The sequence below is a fragment of the Dermacentor silvarum genome, chromosome 4, assembly GCF_013339745.2.
Source record: "Dermacentor silvarum isolate Dsil-2018 chromosome 4, BIME_Dsil_1.4, whole genome shotgun sequence".
Classification (NCBI taxonomy): domain Eukaryota; kingdom Metazoa; phylum Arthropoda; class Arachnida; order Ixodida; family Ixodidae; genus Dermacentor; species Dermacentor silvarum.
Genome location: NC_051157.2, coordinates 8,704,174 through 8,726,502, shown reverse-complemented (window position 1 = coordinate 8,726,502; position 22,329 = coordinate 8,704,174). Strand labels below are relative to the sequence as shown.

The following is a 22,329-nucleotide window of genomic DNA, read 5'->3' as shown; positions in this document are numbered from 1 at the left end:
TAAACTGAGTGCAAAATACGTGCAAAGGGCATTGATAGAGTAGGATGACCAAGGGAAAAGCAAGTCGAGCGCAGGACGTCAGCGGCACAGTCATGGCAACCGATGCAAGGATGTGCATGCGGGACTCCTGAGCTCCTTGCAGCATGATAATCTAGTGAACAGAACGCGAAGCACGCAGTATAACGCATTTCTGACCTCATTTCGCCTCCGTAATGCCTCGTTGCCCAAAATAAGCTGGCTTTCAATCTGCGTTCTATACGTACACGGTAATAAGGACTCAGAAGCATTCCACGTGACTGTAGCTTAAAAGCGGCATCTACACAAAGGGCATTTCACCCGTTATAACACCACAGCGAACGTGTTCAAGAAAATAAATCCTTAATTAAATAAATAGCGACCAGGAGCACACGTTGCAAGGACAGCAATTCCTCATACGGGTCAGTGTTTTTCGACAAGCGCTGCGCTCGGAGGCCGGCGTTACTTCCCCGTCCGTTCTGACTGCGGCCGCGAATTCGGCCTTCGAAGGGCGGTGGTGCAGCTTACGCCCTTGAGGTACGAGTCGACCACTTGGCCCTGCTGCTGGGTGAGGTAGGCGATGCCACCACACTGGGAGGTGGCCGCGCCAGGGTCCACGCGCACGCGGTCCTCGAAGAGGTCACCGTTGCGAGCGGGGGGCTCCTCCCGCAGGCGCCGATACGCGCTGATCAGCAGCTGCGCCGCGTCCGCGATGGCCGCTTCTTCAGCCTGCAGTGACCAACGCAAGCGGTGCCCGCGCTCGATGCATCATCGGCGTTTGTTCGGCTGACAAATGGGCCAGTCGGTTACGACCAACTGAGCCCAAAGGAAGACGTAAGAACGAGCCGCACCCTTTTTACTTACGCCTCGGGCTCAATCTGCGAGTTGAATTTCTGCACTTAGCTTTGAGAGTTACAAGCGCTGGCTCAGAACCTCTTCGGGTGTACGAAGCGGCTATGCTGACTGCGCTACACACAATTCCGCAAAAAGTAGTGCCTCCTAATACTACAAGGCAAAGAAGAAAAAAACATAGGTTCCAGGCTGTCAACTTTGCTCAAAATGAAGCGGTACATAACAGAAATTCGAATATGAGCAGACGGAAACGCATTCAAGAGCACAAAACGCCAATTTTCCCTCGTCTATATGTTGGCAGTAAATTGTTGATGCTGATTAAACCGGACAAAACGACCGATAATGGAATGTTTGTCCTTGCTTTTATTCCTAATCTAGATCATCTTCGCGCATAAAAAATTTGCATTTACCTAGAATCTTAAACTGATTCATTACTTCTTCCATATGACCGTGGTAGCTGTCGTCTGACTTTTTTTTTAGTTAAAACCAACTATCTTCTTGTTTTGTCCCAATATAAACATATTCGCCCCAAGAACTTTCTCAGCGATCTCGTACCTTCTTTATCACAGGAACTATACCAAGGGCAGTATTTTACGGTTACCACAGCAAGAGCACAAAAATTGACAAAAGCGGAAGTGCCTAGCCTTTCATCAAAACAATACCTTGGATTTCAGGGTATCGCAGCGAATAATTAACTTACCGTTGTTTTGTAATTGTAGGTTTGCGTCAATTCCTCGGTGTTTTGGAACCTGAACGCTGTGATGTTGATGGCAGCGAATTCAGTGACTCCTTCAAGGTACCGGTGGCTTACAACCTGCGATAAGCAAAGAAAAGGACAGCATAGGTACCTGTATTTTTTATTGTTTAATTGTAATAGCCATCATAAGGAAATTTTCTCCAGCAATGCTGCGTTATAAAATAAATACCCTCATTCGGTTTCCACTAGTACTATCTATCTAAATTTATTTACTCAGCACTTTAAATTTTCGTCACACGTCCCTGCTTATATTTCATTCTTTCATTTGTAATATACTTCCTTAGTTGGCTTCCTCTCTATCTGCCTATCCGGTATGCTTTTTCTCCATCCCTGACATCAGGTGTAACACTTTTACTTTTCTCCGTTCCCGTCCACGCCGTTAACGCAATACTTACTAATCAGTTTCGTGGCTCCTTTCTTTCCACTTTGAGTCATTTGTTTCTTTGATGTTACTAACGTATTTCGATGTATTGCCAATGTGCTCTCATGACAATGTAAAGAGCCACACAATTCTTGGCAAGGATTGTTGCCATTGCTGGGCGGTCGGCGAGCTCTCCTGCAGCGTTTGCGAGCATATTTTCTGGAGCATTATATCGAAGAAATGAGCATGGCTAGTAATATTTAGCATGCTGTTTTAGATGCAACATTAGTGTGCATGATCCGTTGTTTCTTTGTCTGGCAAGGACGAACAGAAAGCGAGATGTGCGTTTTGCAATACCATCATCAGCGGTGCCTACAACTTCACTCCGAACTTTACCGCTACTTAAAATTACGCGCTCTTTGAAAAATTCTGCAAACCTTCAATGCCATTGTCATTCAGGCCCATTTACTGCCGCCTAAAAACAAAAAATCTATGGCGAGACGTATTCTTCTTAAATATCATTAAATTCGTAAAACACATGCCAATCTATTCAGTGTGTAATCTGAAGTTTAATGTGGTGCGATTAGAAAATATATAAACAACCAAATAGCAAAATAAGACGCTCATCTATTTTTGGGTCATTCCATGCCTTGTATCCCAGACGCGTCGCTCGACCCCATCTCAGATTTTGGTTTTAAAAATCATGCCTGCTTACTACCTTGTTCAAAGTTATTTCCCTAGGTGTCCTCGCAGAAACAAAAATCAATTCCCGTCACGTCACGCACTTTCAAAGCTTACCAAGTACAGTCAACCACAAAAGTTTGCGGACCACGCGAGCGCGTGGCCAAGAGCCTCTTCGCGACACTTCCGCTACGTCACCAGCGATCGACAGCAGCGCTACGTTGAAGACGCATCCCTCCTTAAATCTATGGCCTGTCTATTTTCGCACTGTGCGCAAATATTTTCTACCTATCTCTTTCAACGTGACGCGCTCTTTGTTAGCCAGGGCTACTTGCTTATATTTTGAGAGCACAATATCAGTACAAGTAATCAGACAGCGTATTCTTCGGCTGTTATCAGTTCTATTTTCGCGTAGCCACGCTGTTTTTGTTTTTTTTTCGTGAGTGCGTGAGTGAGCGGTGAGGCAGCCATGGGACACAGATGCTTAGTCAGTAGGCAGAATTTTTCCGTTCCTCCCCCATCGCTAAGTGACAGTAGCGGCCGGGATTTGATCGCCTGCGCCCAGGTTTTGCTGCGCAAAGCCCGAACCACCGCGCTGCTATAGTGGTTACATTTAGAAAAATAAGAAATAATCGGGTGCGATGACTCTTTTTATAACCCTTTGCGACACGGCGTCCTCGTTTGGGGACTCGAACTTCGGAGGCGCGTCCCACGCCACGTGTTTCTTCAAATGACCTAAAACTCAGTGTGCACATTCGTGTCCGCTTCCTGATAGGACAACTAGCGGTCAGTTAACTTCATTGTCCTGCGTATTGCTGCAGATGATCACTTTGCTGGAGACACTACCATGTTAGACAATCGTTCGACGTGCCGCGTTCCAAGACCAACGTCAAGAGTATTTTTTTTTCTCCGGTCGACACGAATACAACCGAAAAAGCAAGTGTGCATGCGTTTCGGGCCTAATAGTTGATTCTTTTTATGCAAGCATTGAAGCTGACGGATTTCAGGATAATTAGATAATGAGTTATACGCTAATTAATTTTTTTACTGAAACTCGCACAAAACAGCACATTGCTTCGTCTTCTTTCTTGGAATGTAATAGTGAGCGTCTTGAAATTATGCCATGCGCATTTGACGCATTTGCAGACAGTGCATCATAATTCGTGTCTGAAGGGGATGAATTTATTCACAAGACATTTAAAGAAGTGTCATGAAACATAGGTCTCTCAATGATCTAGTAGGAAGTGAAATGTCCGCCGTTTTCTAGCACCTTATTGATGCGTGTGGGCATCGACTCAGTAATCTCCGGTCGACCACGCAGGCTTTCCCATTCTTGTGCGATCGCTTGCCACAGCGTATCGGCCGTGCGGCCGCGGTTGGCTCGTGTGGACAGCCGTTTCTTCAACATGCCCCAGACATTTTCTATGGGATTCAAGTCGGCGCCACATGGAGGCCACTCAAGCTGGCAAACAGCATGTTCTTCTAGCAATGACTGGACGATACGTGCTTTATGGATCAGGATGCGGTCGTGTTGAAAAAAATAGCAGCCGTCGCTGAAGGGACCGTCCAGCGCATACGGAACGAGGTGTCTAGTGATGACGTCGCAGTACCGTGACGCAGTGAAGGGCCCTTCCAGACGCACAAGGGGACCAAGGCCATCTTTGCTGATTGCTCCCCACACGCTCACGGAACACCGTCCACTGGATAGAACACTCTGTGTGTAATTAGGCAGATATCTGCAAGAAATAGCATACAATTGGGTTCCAGCGGCGCGTCTAAAAATGTTGTGATTCCTCTTGCGTATGAACTTTATAATGCTGTTATAGAGTTGCAATAGAAAACGTGCAAACATCATTAGATAGTACTGAAAGACCCACTGGCAGCTTTTAATTAGCTTCAGAGTAAGTAGTACTATGAAACAATCATTAATGTTTTCAACATAATACCACTACAGAAAAATCTCGTAATGTCCAAAAGCTCATTTTACGTGAAACATGTTGTGATGCAGAATTAGCTTCGTGCTATTTTGCAGTATAGTGGGTCGTTGGTCCCAGCGCGTGGAAAAAGTTGATTCCATGCCTTCTGTTGTATTGAGTCGTTCTTGTAGCTGGCTGTCTCAGGGCTCCTGTGCTGCTACAGACTGCACGCTCACTCAGCCTTCTTCTTACGTCGCTCGACCCCATCTCAGCCGTAATCAGCCGGTCCTCTTCCTCATCGTTTGGACGCCCACTGGATCTGTGAATCTGTCATCGTCGCGGAAAGCTTAAAAATCATGCCAGATTTGCTTACGGCATCTTTCCAAATATCACCACGTTGAAGCAAGTCTACTACGTCAGCGACTGATGTTCAAGAAAATTTTCTATGCATCCGCTTTTTTTTTATTTTTGATGACAGTGTTATTTCTCAAGACGCAGAAGCAGCAACACTCATTCCTAGTGCGCCAGTAAACGTCGGTGTCCTCGCAGAAACACAGTGAAAATCAATTCCCGTCACGTCACGCACTTTCAAAGCTTACCAAGTATGTACATGAAACACGGTTTCTAAAAAAATATTAAAAAGTCTGGGTAGCTTGCACTAGTGGCGCAAGGCTACCGACACAGCGGAGCTGATCGGTTCCTAGCTGGTCGTGGCTATACGAAGTGATGCTAAGTTATACGAAGTAATGCCAAGTGATGCTAAGTTATAAGAAGTGTATAAGCATTTCCTCGTGGTCCGTGGCATCGGGGAATGCCTCGCGAAGCACTTGCAGTCCGAGCACACGTGGGGGAAGTGGGGCGAAAGCTATGCACATTGTACGGGCGGCGCGCAGCAGACGACACGCCGGGATGACGTCACGGCGCTTGCACAGTAGCGCGCAGCTGGCGGGATCTCGGCGGAGCCATGTCTGTGTCGGGCGAAGCGAGCGCGCACCTGCTCCGGCGATTACTAGGCAACACAAGGTGACGTCATCGCTACTGCTTCGGCGCATGCACGGCTAGGCGAGGTTGGTCCAGGTGGTGCTCATCTGTAGCCTCGTTGTTGCTAGGCTACGACGGGGAGTTTTCTGCGGACATCGGACGTTTCTCCTCCAGCTTTAAGAGCTTCGCTGTTAACATGATTTTCGTGCCTAACGCGTCACAACTTCGCCCGCTGAACCAACAAGGATTCGTCTGCTTATCGTAAGGTAGTTATCGGCAATTAGGTCACATATAGGGAAGCGCAGTCGAGGTCGGCACAAAACCAGATGGGATGATGAAGTTAGGAAATTTGCAAGCGCAAGTTGGAATACGCTAGCGCAAGACAGCGGTAATTGGAGATCGCAGGGAGAGGCCTTCGTCCTGCCGTGGACATAAAATATAGGCGGATGATGATGATGATGATGATGATGATGATGATGATGATGATGATGATAGCTCCTAAGGAGTCCCGAAGACTGACAAACATCTACCAAATTAATCATTTTTTCCTGCCAAAACTACTACTGATTTGTCTATTCTAATCAATTTACTAGAGTTTTCTATGGTAGTATATCACACTAATATTATTTAGGTGCCGATTAAATGAAGAAATTTTACGAAAAATTATGCCAAACATACACAAATTTCGCTTTTTCTCCACATTCATTTCTGATTTTGGCAATGAGGTACTCCTCGTAACAGTATGACAGAAAATGCGCAATAGATAAGCCTATTGGCGTATGATTTCCGTCATTACCTCATTTTGTTTTTGATTTAAAGCGAGATATTATTTTTTTTAATTTAATTTGGCCCCTGCGCCACACTATAGGAACAGTTCTTTGCTACCACTTCACCGCAGAGCGCAGTGGCTGTCTTGCGCCAGAAAGTCGGCGCACGAATTTTGGTAATGTAACGCCACTTTCCCAGCACGTGAGGGCGCGATTGTATTCTCCAGTCATAATAGTTATTATACAATTTCTCCTTTTGTTGTCTTCTTGCCGAACCTCTCAGAGCGTGCAAAGAGCCTAGATCTCTCGGAGTCCACTTCTTTATACTGCTCACGCTCCTGCCGCGGAAACCTCAAAACCCGCACACCCGATATGGCGTGCGTGCGAGAAGACTATAGTACGCGTGGGGTATTCATCCCAATTAGAAGAGTACGCATAAAGCGGCGCCGGCTACCTCTTCAGCATGCAGTTCGAATCAAAGGCTGATTAGAAAGCGCGCTAATCGGGAGGCGAGTAGCTCTCTTTTCGTAGGAAGCCGCACCAAGGTATTCATAACGAACAATGAAACTACGCAGTATCACTGACGAGTGGTACTCATAGAATCGGCCGACGCCTGAGACGGGCCTTCGTTAGATATCGGTTTCGGCTCAATGCTGCGATCGCAACTTCGTATAGCACGGCAGTCGATGCAACTTCAACATCACGTGTACTTACGGTCAATAAGAATAATCAAATACAAGCTGGCTCAGTGGTGTACATTTTTGGGCGCATTTACAGGCGTTAACATTGAGATCAAGTGGCGGGATTAACATTGTACTCGGTGAAGAAGAATACAGAGTGTCCAAGTAAAAAACTTCGCTTTAGCAAGACTGGCTTTAAAGGAACTTTTTGTTAGCAAATGGAATACTAATTTTCAAGTCTGTTGTAGAGCTGGAGTTGGAGCTGATTAAGTAAAATAGGAAGACTTGCGGCACTATAGACAAAATGAGCTAGGCCTTGGTCCCGCACTGCACGCAATATAGGCATGATGACGATGATTGTGAAGTTATCTTTAATTTGACATTAGAGTCAGTATACCTCATCCACGCCACGGGTGTTCGTCTAACTGTCCATACACGCCGTTTGAACAACACTTTGATCACAACCGCCCACTGCAGAACTCCCGGCATGCTTCGTCACTTTCCACTATTTATCAGGAATAAATGCTACGTGAGTACTAATGATTTTCGTTCATGTACTATTATATGTGCGTTTTTAAATTTCTCAGATGTGCGTGTAAATATAAATGTAGGAAATAAAACAATAGAACGTGATAAAAAAAAAGAAAACATATACGGATCCCACGCATTGTGGGAATCTGCGTAAGCGAAGCTTTCTGTGCTGTTTGCTTTGATTGACGATAATTAGCGGTGATCTTGACGGTGAATGTTTTTCTTAAGCGTTTAGTGCAATGGAAGAGTGGCGAGCTGATGGTAAATGTTACCTTGGGTGCACCACTGCTGTTTGTCTGGGTAGTACACAGAACACACAGCGAGACGTGTTTGCTTGAGGCGTTGTTGTGCGCCATTTTTATAGCCTCTGATAAGGCTGTGGAGCATTGTCATTGCCTCCCACGGCACATCGCATCGTGACAGAAGTGTTAAAGTTTCATTGAATTATGGGGCTGTACGTGCCAGAACCACAATCGGAACATGAGGCACGCCGTAGTGGCGGAATGCGGGTTAATTTTGACCCTCTAGGGTTCTATAAACGGCCCCTCACCAGGTCTGGCCATTTTGAGCTGACAAGCGCAGTGCATACAATGCGCGCTCATGGTTGTTTCTGCTAAGATTTACATCGCTACGAGCTGCAGAAAGAGCTGAAATTTCAAACTAAATGTGGTTTGCCCTTCTCCTCGTGGGCGCCGCGCTCATAACGGTGGCTGACGTATATCAGCAAGGGTGTCTACGTACATGCCTATGCTGGGACATCGCACATAGTGACACGTGACGTGTTATTTGTTTAATAGCACTTGTTTAATAGCACTAAATAACACTTGTTATTTGTTCTACAGTGTTCGTGTAGAACTGACTTATACCACTAGTCGGGTGTTCTCGTGCACAGCGCGCAAAATCGTGCGCTGCGCGAAACGTAACAAATGCAACAGCTCGCGGCGCCCTCGCGCGCGACACCGTCAGCGGTAGTATGCCGCGCAGAAACAAAAAACGAGGGGGAAAAAAAAGAAAGTGGGGCCCGTGACGTAGGCGTCACGCGATCCTCCAGCTCCGGTGTGGGAGAACGCAGGGAAGGAATGTCGCTTGCGGAGGCTACACGGGGCAAGTGGAGAGGGTGTCGTTGTTGGCAGTAACGCTCACCTCGTGAAATCATGGGCGCATGGCACTGAAATATTTCTATCTCGACTATTAATGAACCAATTTGAAAAATTCTTGCTGTAGAACGCTCCCAAGAGGGCACGTAACAACTTCCAGCGTATAACCAGCATTTTCTATTTGGCCTGGTGAGGGGCCCTTTAACGAGAACCTAAATCTAATTACACGAGCGTTTCTTTTGTTTCGCACATATTTTTGTGCTTTCCCATATAGCAACCATAGACTTAAATATATACGGAACCTCACGGCGACGATGACGGCCATAATTTGCTTGGAGTATCCATGTAATTGCTATCGCAATAATATTTTAGTCACACTAATTTATATATTTGCTATATGAATACATTTAATTTCACAATAACCTCTACTGGAAATTACCTTACAATTATGAGAGAATAAACAACGATAATAAGTATATTGAGCTCTAACTTTGTGTTGCTTGTTGTACTTCAATAACGATGTGCTTTTCGCGATGTATTTTAGTAGATACAGGAGTATCATCCTGTAGACATGACATGGTTTTATATTGCCTCCGAATAGGCCGCAATGACTGCAGACGTCTTTCTACACTGAGGACATCGTTGTCTCTGCCTCGGGCGTAATTAATGCAGTCGCCCTGCTGGAGTGAATACAAATCTGGCCACGACATTGCCGTAGGCAAGAAGAGCTTGGTCGTAGGCTGCTTAGTAGACAATCGTATTTTCGACTTCGTGTGACATTTATGTTCGAGAGAGACACGGTGTGCGCTTGTATCGTGAAATTTTCCAGCCTAACTCGAAATACCTTTAAAGAAAACGCCACGAGCAGACACTCACGGGCCTCGCGAGCACGTAGTGATAGTTCCTCCTGCCCATGTAGATGTCCCTCACGTGCCGGATGACGATGTCCTTGGCGAGCTGGTGGTCACAGTCGAGCACGACCAACTTGCGAGCGTGCGGGTGGGCGCGCTCCATGCCGGACAGCACGGCGTGCGCAGCCTCCGAGCCTCCGTCACGTGACACTCGCAGCGCCCGCGTGATGGCGAGTCGCTGGCGGCCCTCCGGCGGCTGCAGCAGCCGTCCCAGCGTGGACAGCGCTGCGGTTCGCCCATGTATACGCTTCTGCTTGAATGCTGCGTGAACTCGTGACTTGCGAGAGAATGCTAACACCGAGACAAGCTAGACTGGCCAAGCTTATTTTTTTTTTAAGTTTTGTTTTTTGCCAAGGCTATAAACTATACGGTGGCCGCACAAGCTTTGAGGAAACGAACGTATGGTCAAGGTCAACAGGCCATGACGAAGCATCGACAGACCGGTAAAACGGCACACGGAATGCGGAAATAAAAAATGACGCGCACTTTGCACCAGCCATCACTCAAGCCGGCCGCTCTGACTCTTGCGCGTTTTAAAGATGATTGAGTGCCTGGTTGTGCATGAAATTTGTTATTTTAATCTTCTCAAATAGGTACAGCATTTGCGTAGAGCCAAAGCAACAGCTAAAGCACTCTTTTTTCTGCAGTACAATAACCTCTTATTGTAGTGGCTTGGAAAGATAAAGACAAAAACATTTACTTTAAAATACAGTGCATACGAATTGCCGATGCACTTGATTTAACCTTTCGCCGTTTTCTTGGGGCCGTGGTAGAAAGTGCACATGGTTCTAACGGTAATGTGAAACCATTAAAAAAAATCACAACACAAAACCAAAACATTCGTACATGTTCACTGGGCACCTATTGGCACTCAATTGGACAAACCAAGCACGCTTTTTTTCTTCGCTACATCACGAAAGGCCCGGATGGCCTCAAAACTGAATTTACAGTCACGCCAAGGGCCCAGTATGACGCCATCTAACAACGGTTGGCTGCCATGGCGCGCAACACCACCAGAATACTTCTGTCGCTATTCCGCGTACTCAGGGTTAAATATAATATTACCACAGATCAAATGCATTTGTTGGAATCGCCATTAAGCGAGACATTTCTGAATCATTCAGAAAAAGCTTTACTTTAATATATATATAAGTCTGAGTGTGCCTATAAAAAAAGACAGGATATAGTAAGCATCAACACTGTGGAACTTACACAGTGTAGCCAGTTTGCATCTCTTTTTGTTCCTTCTTCTTCGTATACCATAAATAATCAAATTAATAAGCGATTATTCAGAGAGAGCGGTGTCTCCATTATCGTTTTCTTGCAAATGAAAAACAAATGCAATCTCCGTATATTGTTGTTATGTCACAGTATTCGATAGACGTGTTTTTAAACGTTGTTGCAGTGTGTGTGTGCGCGCGCGCGTGTGTGCCTGTGCCTGTGCGTGCATGCATGCATATGTGTGTGTGTGTGCGTGCGTGCGTGCGTGCGTGCGTGCGTGAGAAAGAGAGAGTTTGCGTGTGTACGCTTGTCTATGTTCATGAACTAACTAGCCCACCAGTCAATTTTGGCCATAAACTGTTGCTTCTGCTGCAGCTGCAAGCAAAGCGCGTCTGCCATCAATGTAGGCGTTGATCCTACTGTATTGGATCGACCGGTGCAGCCAGCGGCGCAACATCCTCCCAAAACACAGCAAAATTAATCCACTTTCTCTGAAACTGGATACCTCACCGTTGACGATGCACACCTTACCACTCACTGCACGTGGCGGTGAATTAGGCATCGCGATCAGCTTCGTTCTCGGTTGACAAAGTACATCACAATGATCCGTTTCAGTAGTCGCTGAGGCTTTCCGGCAAGTCACCCCAACATGATAGCACTTCAGTTGCGCCCAGCCGTGAGCGCCCACATTCACTATTGCCACTGACAGTTTTGTCAACTACAAAAAAAAAAAGAAACGAACGTTCTTACAGATGATACCATTTAGATAGAGGCCCTGCCATCCCTCATTCCTATTTCATGGGATTGGTTTGGGTAAATATGTCTGCTGACCCCATTTTCATGGGTGGATGTGCCATTTGAGACAAATCCCGGAATAGGTTGCTTCGTGCACGCATATAGTATAGCCTGAAATGTCGTTGATGTGGATGTTGAGTCGTTTTCAACATGGCTCATACCCACGATGGCGATTGGCCACACCAATCAGAACTTACAATCGCATCTAGAAAAACAATAAAAAACAAACATGCTCCCTGCTTCCTTCTTCACAGCTTCCGCGTTCAACTTAATTATGCTTCTTAATGTTGGCATTTTGATAAGTGATTTTGAGTAAGTGTGTTTAGAAGCTACAACCATTCGAAAAGTACACGCAGAAAGTATATGTAAACAAAAAATTTGGAGGACGCTTAAGCTGAGCCTTTAGGAGTGGAACGTGATAGCATTGAAAGATCCCTGGCTGCTTATCAGGCTTTTTTCTCGTATATTCAAATTACAATCCGACGCTATCACTTTCTGCAGGTTGTGGTTAAGTCATACTTTACGATTTTTCTGACGGATTTTACTTTGAGAAATTCAATTTTTGCTCACTAACGCATTGCGCCACGCGAAGGGCCTGCCCGGTCGGGGTGGTTCGGGATGATGTGGTTCGGAGTGATTATTTCTACCAGCGACTCCGACGCTTACGGCGACACCAATGCCGGATTTCCTGTGACACGGGGCCCTTAACGCTGTCGCGTTAGCCTATACACAAAAAAAAAATGCACGCTAATTTGTTCAGTCTAGCCGCTACACCCAAATTTTACGCCGGGAAATGTATAATTATATGGGTCGTAAGTTGGATTCATTTGGCAATGTTCAATGTAAACGCTTCAATATTATTGCGCTAGAAGAATTAGTACTATGCCCCTTCATTTGTGCACTAAAATGAATTGAGGCAGAAGTAGTACGAGTCCTGGTGAGCATAACCTTGGACACTAAAGTGTCTCGGTAGATGACCGTAATAATATCTAGCAAGAACGCAAGGAGTACACAACGCTTCTTCCACTCTAGCGTTCTATAAACAAGCTAGCACTGTTTCAACAGACTGTGCGCAGTAGTGAATGTGCGAGAATATATTTCTGTCATTTTATGTACATGCTACTCCTTTGAACGCAGATACGGCTTATGGGCTAAAACTGAATAAGTAAATGAGTGAACTTCCCCAAGCGATAAAGGCGGATTCTTTAAACACGAACACTTTTGTTATCTTAAAAAGAAAATATCCGAAGTTGTTTACACTTTACCATGATCCGAGTCGTATAAGAATACGGCCGAGTGGAAGTTCCATGCTCGGGCGAGGTCAAGAATGGCTGCTGACAGGTCAGGCATCATGCTAACCCCCAGAGGAGGCTCGAGCAGCTCTCGACCCTCCGGCACTCGCCCTGACGTGGCCTCGTGCGCCGCTGCCGGCGTCGTCTCGTTGGCCGCCGTGTCGTCATCGGTGGCAACTGCACCGTCATTTTCAGGGGAGCAGCTTTCGCCAGGTGTGGTCGTGATGCGTGGCACGTTCGTGCTGGCGAAGAGCGAACGGACTAATGCATCCGAAAGCCCCGACGTCGGGATCAGCACAGTCGTCACTCCAGCAGTTAGCTGTCGGCACACTGGAGAGTAGGACGAAAAAGAAGAGGGCGGCTTCGGATCACGTGGGCTATGACTAAACTCAGCCCCGTTGAGCCGAAGCACTAGCGGGCGACTGAGATTGGTCACGAATGGTCATGTGTAATGAACGTGAACGAAAGATAGAGAAAATGAGGGTGTATAATGTGACAGGAAAGTGATAGAGAAACGGGGAGTGCGGAAGCTGCCCGCAAAGTCCCAATTTCGCTCACGTTCATGCGTCACTGTGAAGAGGTCGTCGTCGTGGTCGACTGTAGCCGCGTATGTGCTGAACGTGATTCCCAAGCGCTTGGCATTCTGGCTCGTGTTGAAGTTGCTCATGGCCCACTCGAATTCCCGCCATGCATCTCTATGGCTGGGCTCAAGCAGCACGCCTGCGGAGTGCACGAGAAATAGGGAACGCTACACATTGGTCCTCGGAAGGCATTCAACAAGAGTTCGGAACACGGCTGCACAACTGAAAATCATCGAGCACCAGAACCAACTTCTCCGGAAGCCACACTGGCCGCACTTCAGCGAGAAATGCTACACGCTTTGCTGCAGGCAGTCTTTGTTTGGTGTCATCAAACTCGTTGATATTCTCTACACGCCTTGTAATGGGACCTCGGTCTTTGAAAATAAATGGCAGCTATGGTTAGTCATAGAACTTCTGCTACCAGGCGTAGTTAGTTCTGAAGACAGGCCATGTTTACGCCATTCTTAGCTATGTTTTCGTATTTGTTTTTATTGGGGCTCTTATAAAACCAAAGAAGGGGCTACTCCCGGTACATCGTTCTTGTTTTCCAAATTATCGCTCAGAGTACTGCCACAGACAAACAAGTAATCATGATGGCGTTGCTGTTTTTGTATCGGCTAGCGTTACGTATCAGCGTAGGCGCGATCTAAACATAAATGGCTGCAATTGCGAATCAGTATGGCTTGAAATCGACAACCAGTTTCTTAATCTGGACATCAAAAATATTGTACTCAGAGTTATTTATCGCTCCCCATGCTCATCAGCCGCTGAATTTTGTGACGCACTCAGTAAAATCATGGAAACATTATTACGTGAGAAAAAAAAAACGCTGTTATCGTGGGTGACATAAATATTAACTTACACGACAAAGAAGATTTTTTTCCTCTACGAGCTACTCTAGTTTATTTCATAGTTTTGGTTACGACTGCCTAATTACCCAATCGACAAGGCGTAGTCAATGATGTAAGCACGGGTATTGATCTTGCACTATCAAAATTGCTGCTTCCACCCAAAGCAGGTATCTTGAGTGTGGATGTCATGGATCATTACCCTTTATTTTTGTACTTCGATTCCCGTTCTCATGTTCGCAGCATCTCGACTTTCACCAAGCTTATTTTAGATAGAAATGGATTCGTTGATGCCATCACAGTTATCAATTCGTCCTCGGTATCTGATATTACTGACCCACAGAAGGTACTCTAGAAATAATTATCTTTGTTGCGCACACCTTTTTGATTTGAACTCCCACAGAAGGAAATGCAAAAAAAAAAAAATATAGCTTCCTCTCAAGGCCCCTGGTTGAATAATGGATTATTAAAGTGATGTGCGCGCGGGAAAACATAAAGAAACCAAAAAACGACCTTTTAGTGTCCGCCTGCTTTGCAGGTACAAGAAATTCTGCAATGCTCTCAATGCTAAATTGAAGGAAGCCAAACGCCAGTATTATGAAGAGAAAATTATTAAATGTAGAACAGATAATAGCAAGAAATGGAAAATTGTTAATGACTTCTTTAAAATGGAAACGTAAGGGTTGATCATATATAATTAATCAAGCATGAAGATAAGGTTGGCAGTGATCCGAAAGAAATTACTGATGCCTTCAGTGGTTTCTTCTTCAATCAGTCCGTAAAGGCAACACACGATTTCGAGGCTTCCTTTGCTCGTCTTCCTCATTCATTTTTCATGTTGCCAACAACAGCTCACGAGGTACTTTCTGTCATACGAATTTTGAAAACCACAGGCGCGGGGCTTCATGGCGTGCAGTCTTGTCATATGAAAATGATTGCTCATCTAATATCAGATGTTGTTTCTGTTTTATTTAACAATATATTCAAATCAGGCATTTTCTCAAATAAGCTGGAAAGAGGAAAGATTACTGCCGTTTTTAAAAAAGGTGACCGTTCATTAGTGACTATCGACCCATTTGCATTTTGCCTTTCTTCAGTAAAGTATTAGAAAATTAGTGGTAATACGTTCAACACAATACCGTTCAAAAATTAATTTTCTTTCCTCTAATCAGTTAGGATTCCGGCAGGGGTTATTCAACTGACCTAGCCCTAGTCTCTTTAAGTGATACTTAGAGGAAAATAATTGATGAGGGCAATTTTGCCGGCTCAGTAGTTCTCATGTTACTAAAGCATCTGATATAATTGATCAGTTCATACTCTTTAAAAAACTTGAATTAATCGGAATTTGGGGTCCTCCTCTGCTACTATTAAAGATTTACTTGCATAACCGAATTCAAATTGTCAAAGTTTCTGATGCTGTCTCGGATATGAAAATGACTAATTTAGGTGTACTACAAGGGTCCATTCTTGGCCTTGTCCTCTTTCTAATCTTTATAAATGACTTGCCTAACTTTCTTAAATACTCCCAATGCATGATATATGCCGATGACTCGATGATACTAAATTCTGCCAATTGCATTTCAGCACTGGTAACTAAACTGAACTCTGACATTGCAAATATTCAGGAATGGTGCAATAAAAAAAGAACTGTGGCTCCAATCCACGCTGTGAAGGTGGTTGGACAGCGAAGCGCTGTAAACGACACCCACGATTACCCATTGTGACGTCACTTGAATTCACACACGTGGCTCTACAAAGAGTGAAACCAGAGACAAGTGAAATATACTTAACCACACCCTTTATTACTTCACAACCACATTATATTCACGCTGTTCTTCTGGCGTCCTTACTTTCCGTGGTCTACCCATGGTAACCTGGAATGAACTGAAGGAGTTGCTAGACCGTGGTGACGTCACTACGTGATTTCTACGCTGTTGGGTACTTTCCCACTCGGAGTAGCTTACGCAACGGTAATCTTTACCGGGAAACACAGGCGGGAGAAGGAGTGCTGTAAACGACACCCACAACGATTACTCATTGTGACGTCACTTGAATTCACACACGTGGCTCTACAAAGCGTGAAACCAGAGATACTGGTTTCACGAGGGTTTTGAATGACGTCAACCCCTTTCGAAGCAGCTGCAAATCTAATCTTTACCAGAACGTGTCGGAGGGTGTTCCCATTGTTCACACGTGCCTTATCATCCATCATGTGGTTTTGATGCTTGTTTTCTGGTTTTTCTTTTGAAAACGAGTGCTGAGCTTTATGCTGTATGGCTGATTTCAAAGGAGATATGCTATTTATATTCAATTTATAGCCTGACGTTTTTTGCTTACGCCAACGACACGAAAATTTCCTTGGCGGGTAGAGGTTACAGCTTCGCTGTAAAATAAACTGCTGTAGTGCGGTTCATTGACGATTCGGAAACGCGACCGTCTCAGTCGAGCGTCAGACACCGAGAGCGCGAGCTCCTCTTCGTCGGCGGGCCGGTGATAGTGCGTGTATAGGGCGCGCCAGTCTTCTTCGCTACACTGCAAATAAGCCCTCTACAAACAAAATTCGTTGCTTTCAGCTCTCGCTAACGTCTCATAAATAGAATAACTCCTGTATTAATTGCGCAGCATCATATTACTAGGAGTGATTATGCCACAAACTTGGGAGTCAAATTAGGCTGCAATTTTAAATTCCATCATCATATTGAATGCGTAAAAAAAAAGATTGGCTTACGGCATCCGAGTCCTCATCAGAGCAGGTTCACATGTCAACCCTAACACACTATTATCACTCTAATGCGCATTTATTTTTTTTACATATAAACTGTGCTATGGCGTCTTAGGGAAACACATAATACTCATATCAGTTCGTTTCAAGTCATTTAAAATCAAGCCATCAGGGCATTAACTTATACTCTTACAATGCTAATGCAAGAGAACTGCTCAGAAGTAATAACATGCTCACCGTATCTCAAATAATTAACTGTAGTTTAGGCATATTGCTTTATAAGCTAATTAGCAATCAGGTCCCGGTTGGCCTACTTTCAGAATCATCTTTATTGAATGCTAGCATTACGAGATTTGCATCTAACAAGAATTTTATCTTGCCCAAAGTGCACGCTAATTATGGTAAATTACCATTTCATTGTGGAACTCCTTGCCTTTAGTTATAAAAGAGCGTAACCCAACATACAAATTTAAAAATGACCTTAAAACGTTTTTGATTAATAGCTGTGCGTCTTTTTATTGTTCTTGCTCATGTATCATATTGCTCTTGAGACTGTCGTCTAGGTTGGCACCCTAACCTATTTTCACGTATATTTCTCATATCTTTTCTTTTTCTTTTGCAATTGTTGCGCTTTTGTATTGCAATACATCTATTTGTTTTTTGTTCTTCTTTTTATGCTTGCCAGTTGCACGTAGTTCACGTTTTAAATACATCTGTTCATGCTCGCACACTTGGCTACTTTTTATTTATTTGTTTTCTGATTCTTATTGTATATTTCCGCTCAACTTGTCTCTTATATTTGTTCTATCTTTTTCTTGTATGTTAATCTCATGATATTGCATTATTTTGCTGACAGATAATAATTCCTCTCACCCCCTAACCTTGATCGGAGGTCCCAATACAGTCTTTGACTATGGGACCTCCTTTTGAGTTTCATATCTATCAAAACATGTAACCACTTTGAAGGAATAGACTTTGAAAGTTTGAAAATTAAGGTTTGTGGGAACGACTCCACGCTATGCGGCCGCACGGCTTCCTTATACAAAAATGATGTCTCAACATCGAGAGCAAGTATCCCAACAAGAAGCACTTCAAGAAGATCCAAGACACGTTTTTTTTTTTTTCTTTCTTTCAATGGCTTCAACTATGCTCGACGCTGAAAACGTTCGTGGCCTGTATCGATCCTGTTTGACGATCACGCAGGAGTGGTATTATGTAAGGATTCGTTTCGCACGACTGCATTCATTTCTAATCATCTGTCCCTCTGAGTGGCCGATCTCGCCAATAGCGGAGCCGCAGCATCCTGTGAACCAATGACGAATGGTAAAAATAAAAAGTTGGGGAAATAAAATAACCATTACACAATGTGGGCACAGATTGTTATTTTTCTCTTCATATGTCTATAAGCTGATGGCAGCACCAGCCCACGACAGAAGCGGACCACTAAAAGTTATCTCGCAGACCGTATGCTATGCAGCCCTTTTTTAGAATGACTGAATGTTGATAAAGTTGGTAAGAATTCATTGCACGAAAATGCAGGCGTGCAAACACCGACCCAAGTAGGGACGAAAAGGACAACTAAAATGTCAGCAATCATCTGAAAGGTCGCACAGTGCATGTTAGAAAACGAGAAAGACGTAAAACTTATCTGCGCTTGCTCAAGGGATCGAAGGTATAGTACCAATTCGTCAATCATAGACACGTGCGGTTGCTCACGCAAGATGCATGACAATTCCTCTCTGTGGAAAATCAACGAGGGCTGACCCACGCCCATGCTAACGCGTTTAGTGATATGCCATGCCACGACCGTAAGAAGCTTTCTTCGTTCTTATGCGTGAACCGAACTTACCTGTCAGCACATTTTGGAGCGGAGTTACAATCATGAGGGTGTAACGAAAGGTGTAGGCGATGCCCCACCGGTGAACGAATGCTTATGCTCACTCATCTCTGACTGATACTATGTCCTGTCTGTTCTACATAAATCGCGGTAGCATGCGCGTGTATGTCAGCCCATGATGATCTTGCACAAAGACGAATTGTCATGCGTAAACAGATATATTTTGCGCTTACGCGCATTGTCATGTTTAATGACAATGCGCTGATAACTTTTGAGTCTGCCACCTTTCCCGCCATGTACCTACCTTTCAGTCGATTGACGGCGTCTGTGTTTTCCTTTTCGTTCCTACTAGGGTCCTTGTTTGCGCCCCCTCATTTAAGTGCCATCAAGTGTTTCATGGCTGAGACTATTCAGTCTGGCATGAAAAAAAAAACAAAGTGGTGCTTGGGTTTTATCGAACAAATTGAGTATTGATCCAGACGCCGCGGTGGCTTAGTCAGCTAAGGCGTTGCGCTGTTGAGCACGAGGTCGCGGGATCGAATCCCGGCCGCGGCGGCCGCATTTCGATGAAGGCGAAATGCAAAAACGGCCGTGTGCTTGCGTTGTAGTGCACGTTAAAGAAGCTCAGGTGGTCAAAATTAATCCGGAGCCCTCCACTACGGCGTGCCTCAAAATCAGAGCTGGTTTTGGCACGTAAAACCCCAGAAAGAAGAAGAGTTGTGAAGGTGAAATTAAGAATGTTAGTTTAGTAGTAACCTTCACCACCTAATGATTTACGATTTATAATTTTAAAACCTAAAGAAAACACGGTCTTTGCTCAATTCACTACGACTGGTATCCATCTATGTATCACAGGCAGTTTGTAGAAATTTGCTAAAATAGTCAGAATTAGCGCAGAATCACCGTATTGTTCCACCACAAACCACATTATAAGACAAAGTAGCAGCCGCAAATGGGAGGTAATAAGAAAGCGCATTTTTTCTCGAGCAAACAGCTGATTTTTAAGGCGCTGCGTGTAGTATTGTATTTTTGCGGGTGTTTTTCCGCCACCTAGGTTTCGGCCACCACGGCAATATTCAAGTCACTGTAAGAGACAAAAAAGAATTATTGCAATAATACTTTACGAGGGAAAATAGTGCATCAAAATGATCGACCACGGTTTTTTAGAATAAGTTCGGAGAGGGTAGAGCGCAATGTCTGGGACGTTTGGCGAGGAATGACCCTTCGAAGGGTCAGTGCTACTTCTACGCGATGCGCGAGAATAATTAAGTGAGGTGAAGTTAAAAAATACCAATGAGTTTCTTAGGGGAATTAACCCCCGTATTCAGAAATGCATCATAAGTTGAAGCCCATGCTTGACTTGATTTCACCGACGTCTGTCATGAACTCGCCGGCGGAAACGCAATGAGCGTCCTGCGCACTTTCACGCAAGGCGTAATTTATATCAAGTCAGGCATGGACTTCAGCTCAAGGTGCATTTCTGAATACGGGGGTAAGCATCAAGAAATGTAGCAACAGCCACCAGCAAGAAGTAAGAAACACGGAAATCGAAGTGGTTACATTAAAAAAAAGAGTCGCAGTTTCGCCCGAAAGGCGAAGCATCAATTGCGATAGCAAATTAGCAGAGAGCTATTCGGAGTAGGGATAGTAGTTTTATCGGCTGCATAAACTTGGACACATTCGCTTACTAACTGAATTAACAAGCGCGATGTCAGCGCGCACAAGCAAACATGAATAGATCACACTGAATGACCGCAGACAACAACTGTCAAAACGCTGGCAGCAAGCGCAGCCGCCGCAGCGGGCGAAGGTTCGTGTGGTCTATCGCTTCAACGGAAGCAGAGCGGCGAATGCACAGCGCATACAAAGGTCAGAGCCGTGTGGAGATAACAGACGGTGCGGGCGACCGCCAGAGCGGCGGGCAAAGTACGACCACAGTTGTTGGCAGAGTAGAAGCTGCGCGCGCCCCTCCCCCTCCCTCCCACGCTGCCTTCCCGCTTTCTTGCTTTCGCGTGGGAGATTGAGTGGCAAATTCCCCTTACGCCCGGTTGCAAGATACGCCTTTGGTGCAGGAGCACAGCGTCGCCCCGCTTCCCTCCCTCCCATACCCCCACGGCCTTTCGCGCGACGGTCACGTTTGCTTTCCGCCGTGCGTTCGCTCTCCGTGATAGCGCGCGTCCCCCGCGCGCTTTCGCTCGCGCATACGGCGCGCGGCGATGATTTTATCGCCTTTGGACTTTATACGGAACCTCACGGCGACGGCGACGATGACGGTGACGCCGACGGCAGAAATCCGGTTGAAGTGTCCATGTAATTGCTATCGCAATAAAAAAAAGAGCGCTTTATTTTTCTTCGGAATTGTTCCATAAAGTTTAACATTCGGGGATATTTTACACCTTTATATCTAAGCACCGCGCGACTCTTGGAGGTGCCAGTACAGCATCATTGATTCCACCTCGTTGCTAGTGTCTGACTTCCTCGAGTTGCGCGGTGAATGGCGAAAGTTATACTGCAACTCTTTTTAACACGAAAGTGTTTTATGCCGGGGTCCACCAAGACTTCACTGACGTATTTCCGTCACGGAAATACGTCATAGAACATAATACAAAGAAAGAAACCAGAAGAAAAAGTTCCACAAACATGCAAAATTTGGAAATCGAACCCACGACCTTCTCGGTCCGCGACGATAGATCGCCGAGCGTTTAACCCATTGCGCCACAAACGCATTTGCAGAGAGCTACACAGACGCGCCTTATATATCTAACACTCCTCCGTGTACCCGCGCTCTTGCTCGGGGCGGTGCCGCCGCCTACGAGCAGAAAAGAGAAGTACTGCATTATGACACTAACGCGCACCGACAGTGAACGCTTCGGTGGTCTCAGCACTACGACGCCTCGATGCCAGCATTCGAAGGGACGCTGGCATCAAGAAGCACTACCAACGCCACCTAGGTGGCGTTCATCGTACTCAGCACAGCGGAGCGTGGCCTCCGCAATTAGCTCTGAAAATGTTTCTGAAGTTGATCGCGGAGGCTGCAATTACGACGCGCTGTACGCGCTGATTTGACTCGGTGACGATTCAGTTACGTGCTTTGTCTTGCGCGTTGTATTAGTGTGTCAGTTACGTGCTTCGTCTTTCGCGTTGTGCTAGCGTGTGCAGCGTAGTGCAGCTTCCATATGCACGACGGTTGCTCATGGTCATCGACGTTGGTAGTCGTGATGGAGGAGACGTGCCACCAGGCGTCAGCGTGGGTGCATCAACGCCTAAGGGCGCTTTAGCCACAAAACACCAATAGACATTATATATCAATGTGCAATAAACATTACACTACTTCTGTGAAGACACGTTTCACTTTCGTGTTCTATACCGATTCCTATATAAGAGGGATCAACCACATTTTTTGCATTGCTCCTATGTCTTTAATAGAGAAGACAAACGGAGATGGGGGTCTCGATATGCGCCCAGAAAGCGGACTGGATTGTCA

The 22,329-nt window shown here is 45.3% G+C and overlaps 1 protein-coding gene across 1 annotated transcript in view; it reads right to left on the bottom strand.

The window, feature by feature from the left end:
* Positions 1 to 22,329, bottom strand: part of LOC119448089 (glutamate receptor 1) — a 46,104-nt gene that overhangs the window by 21,727 nt on the left and 2,048 nt on the right. The window contains exons 2-6 of the mRNA XM_037711570.2: positions 13,416 to 13,577; positions 12,831 to 13,187; positions 9,515 to 9,774; positions 1,568 to 1,681; positions 544 to 744 (exon numbers count right to left, since the gene is read on the bottom strand). Of these exons, the coding sequence (XP_037567498.2) occupies positions 544 to 744; positions 1,568 to 1,681; positions 9,515 to 9,774; positions 12,831 to 13,187; positions 13,416 to 13,577 (1,094 nt within the window). The remainder of the gene's footprint in view (positions 1 to 543; positions 745 to 1,567; positions 1,682 to 9,514; positions 9,775 to 12,830; positions 13,188 to 13,415; positions 13,578 to 22,329) is intronic.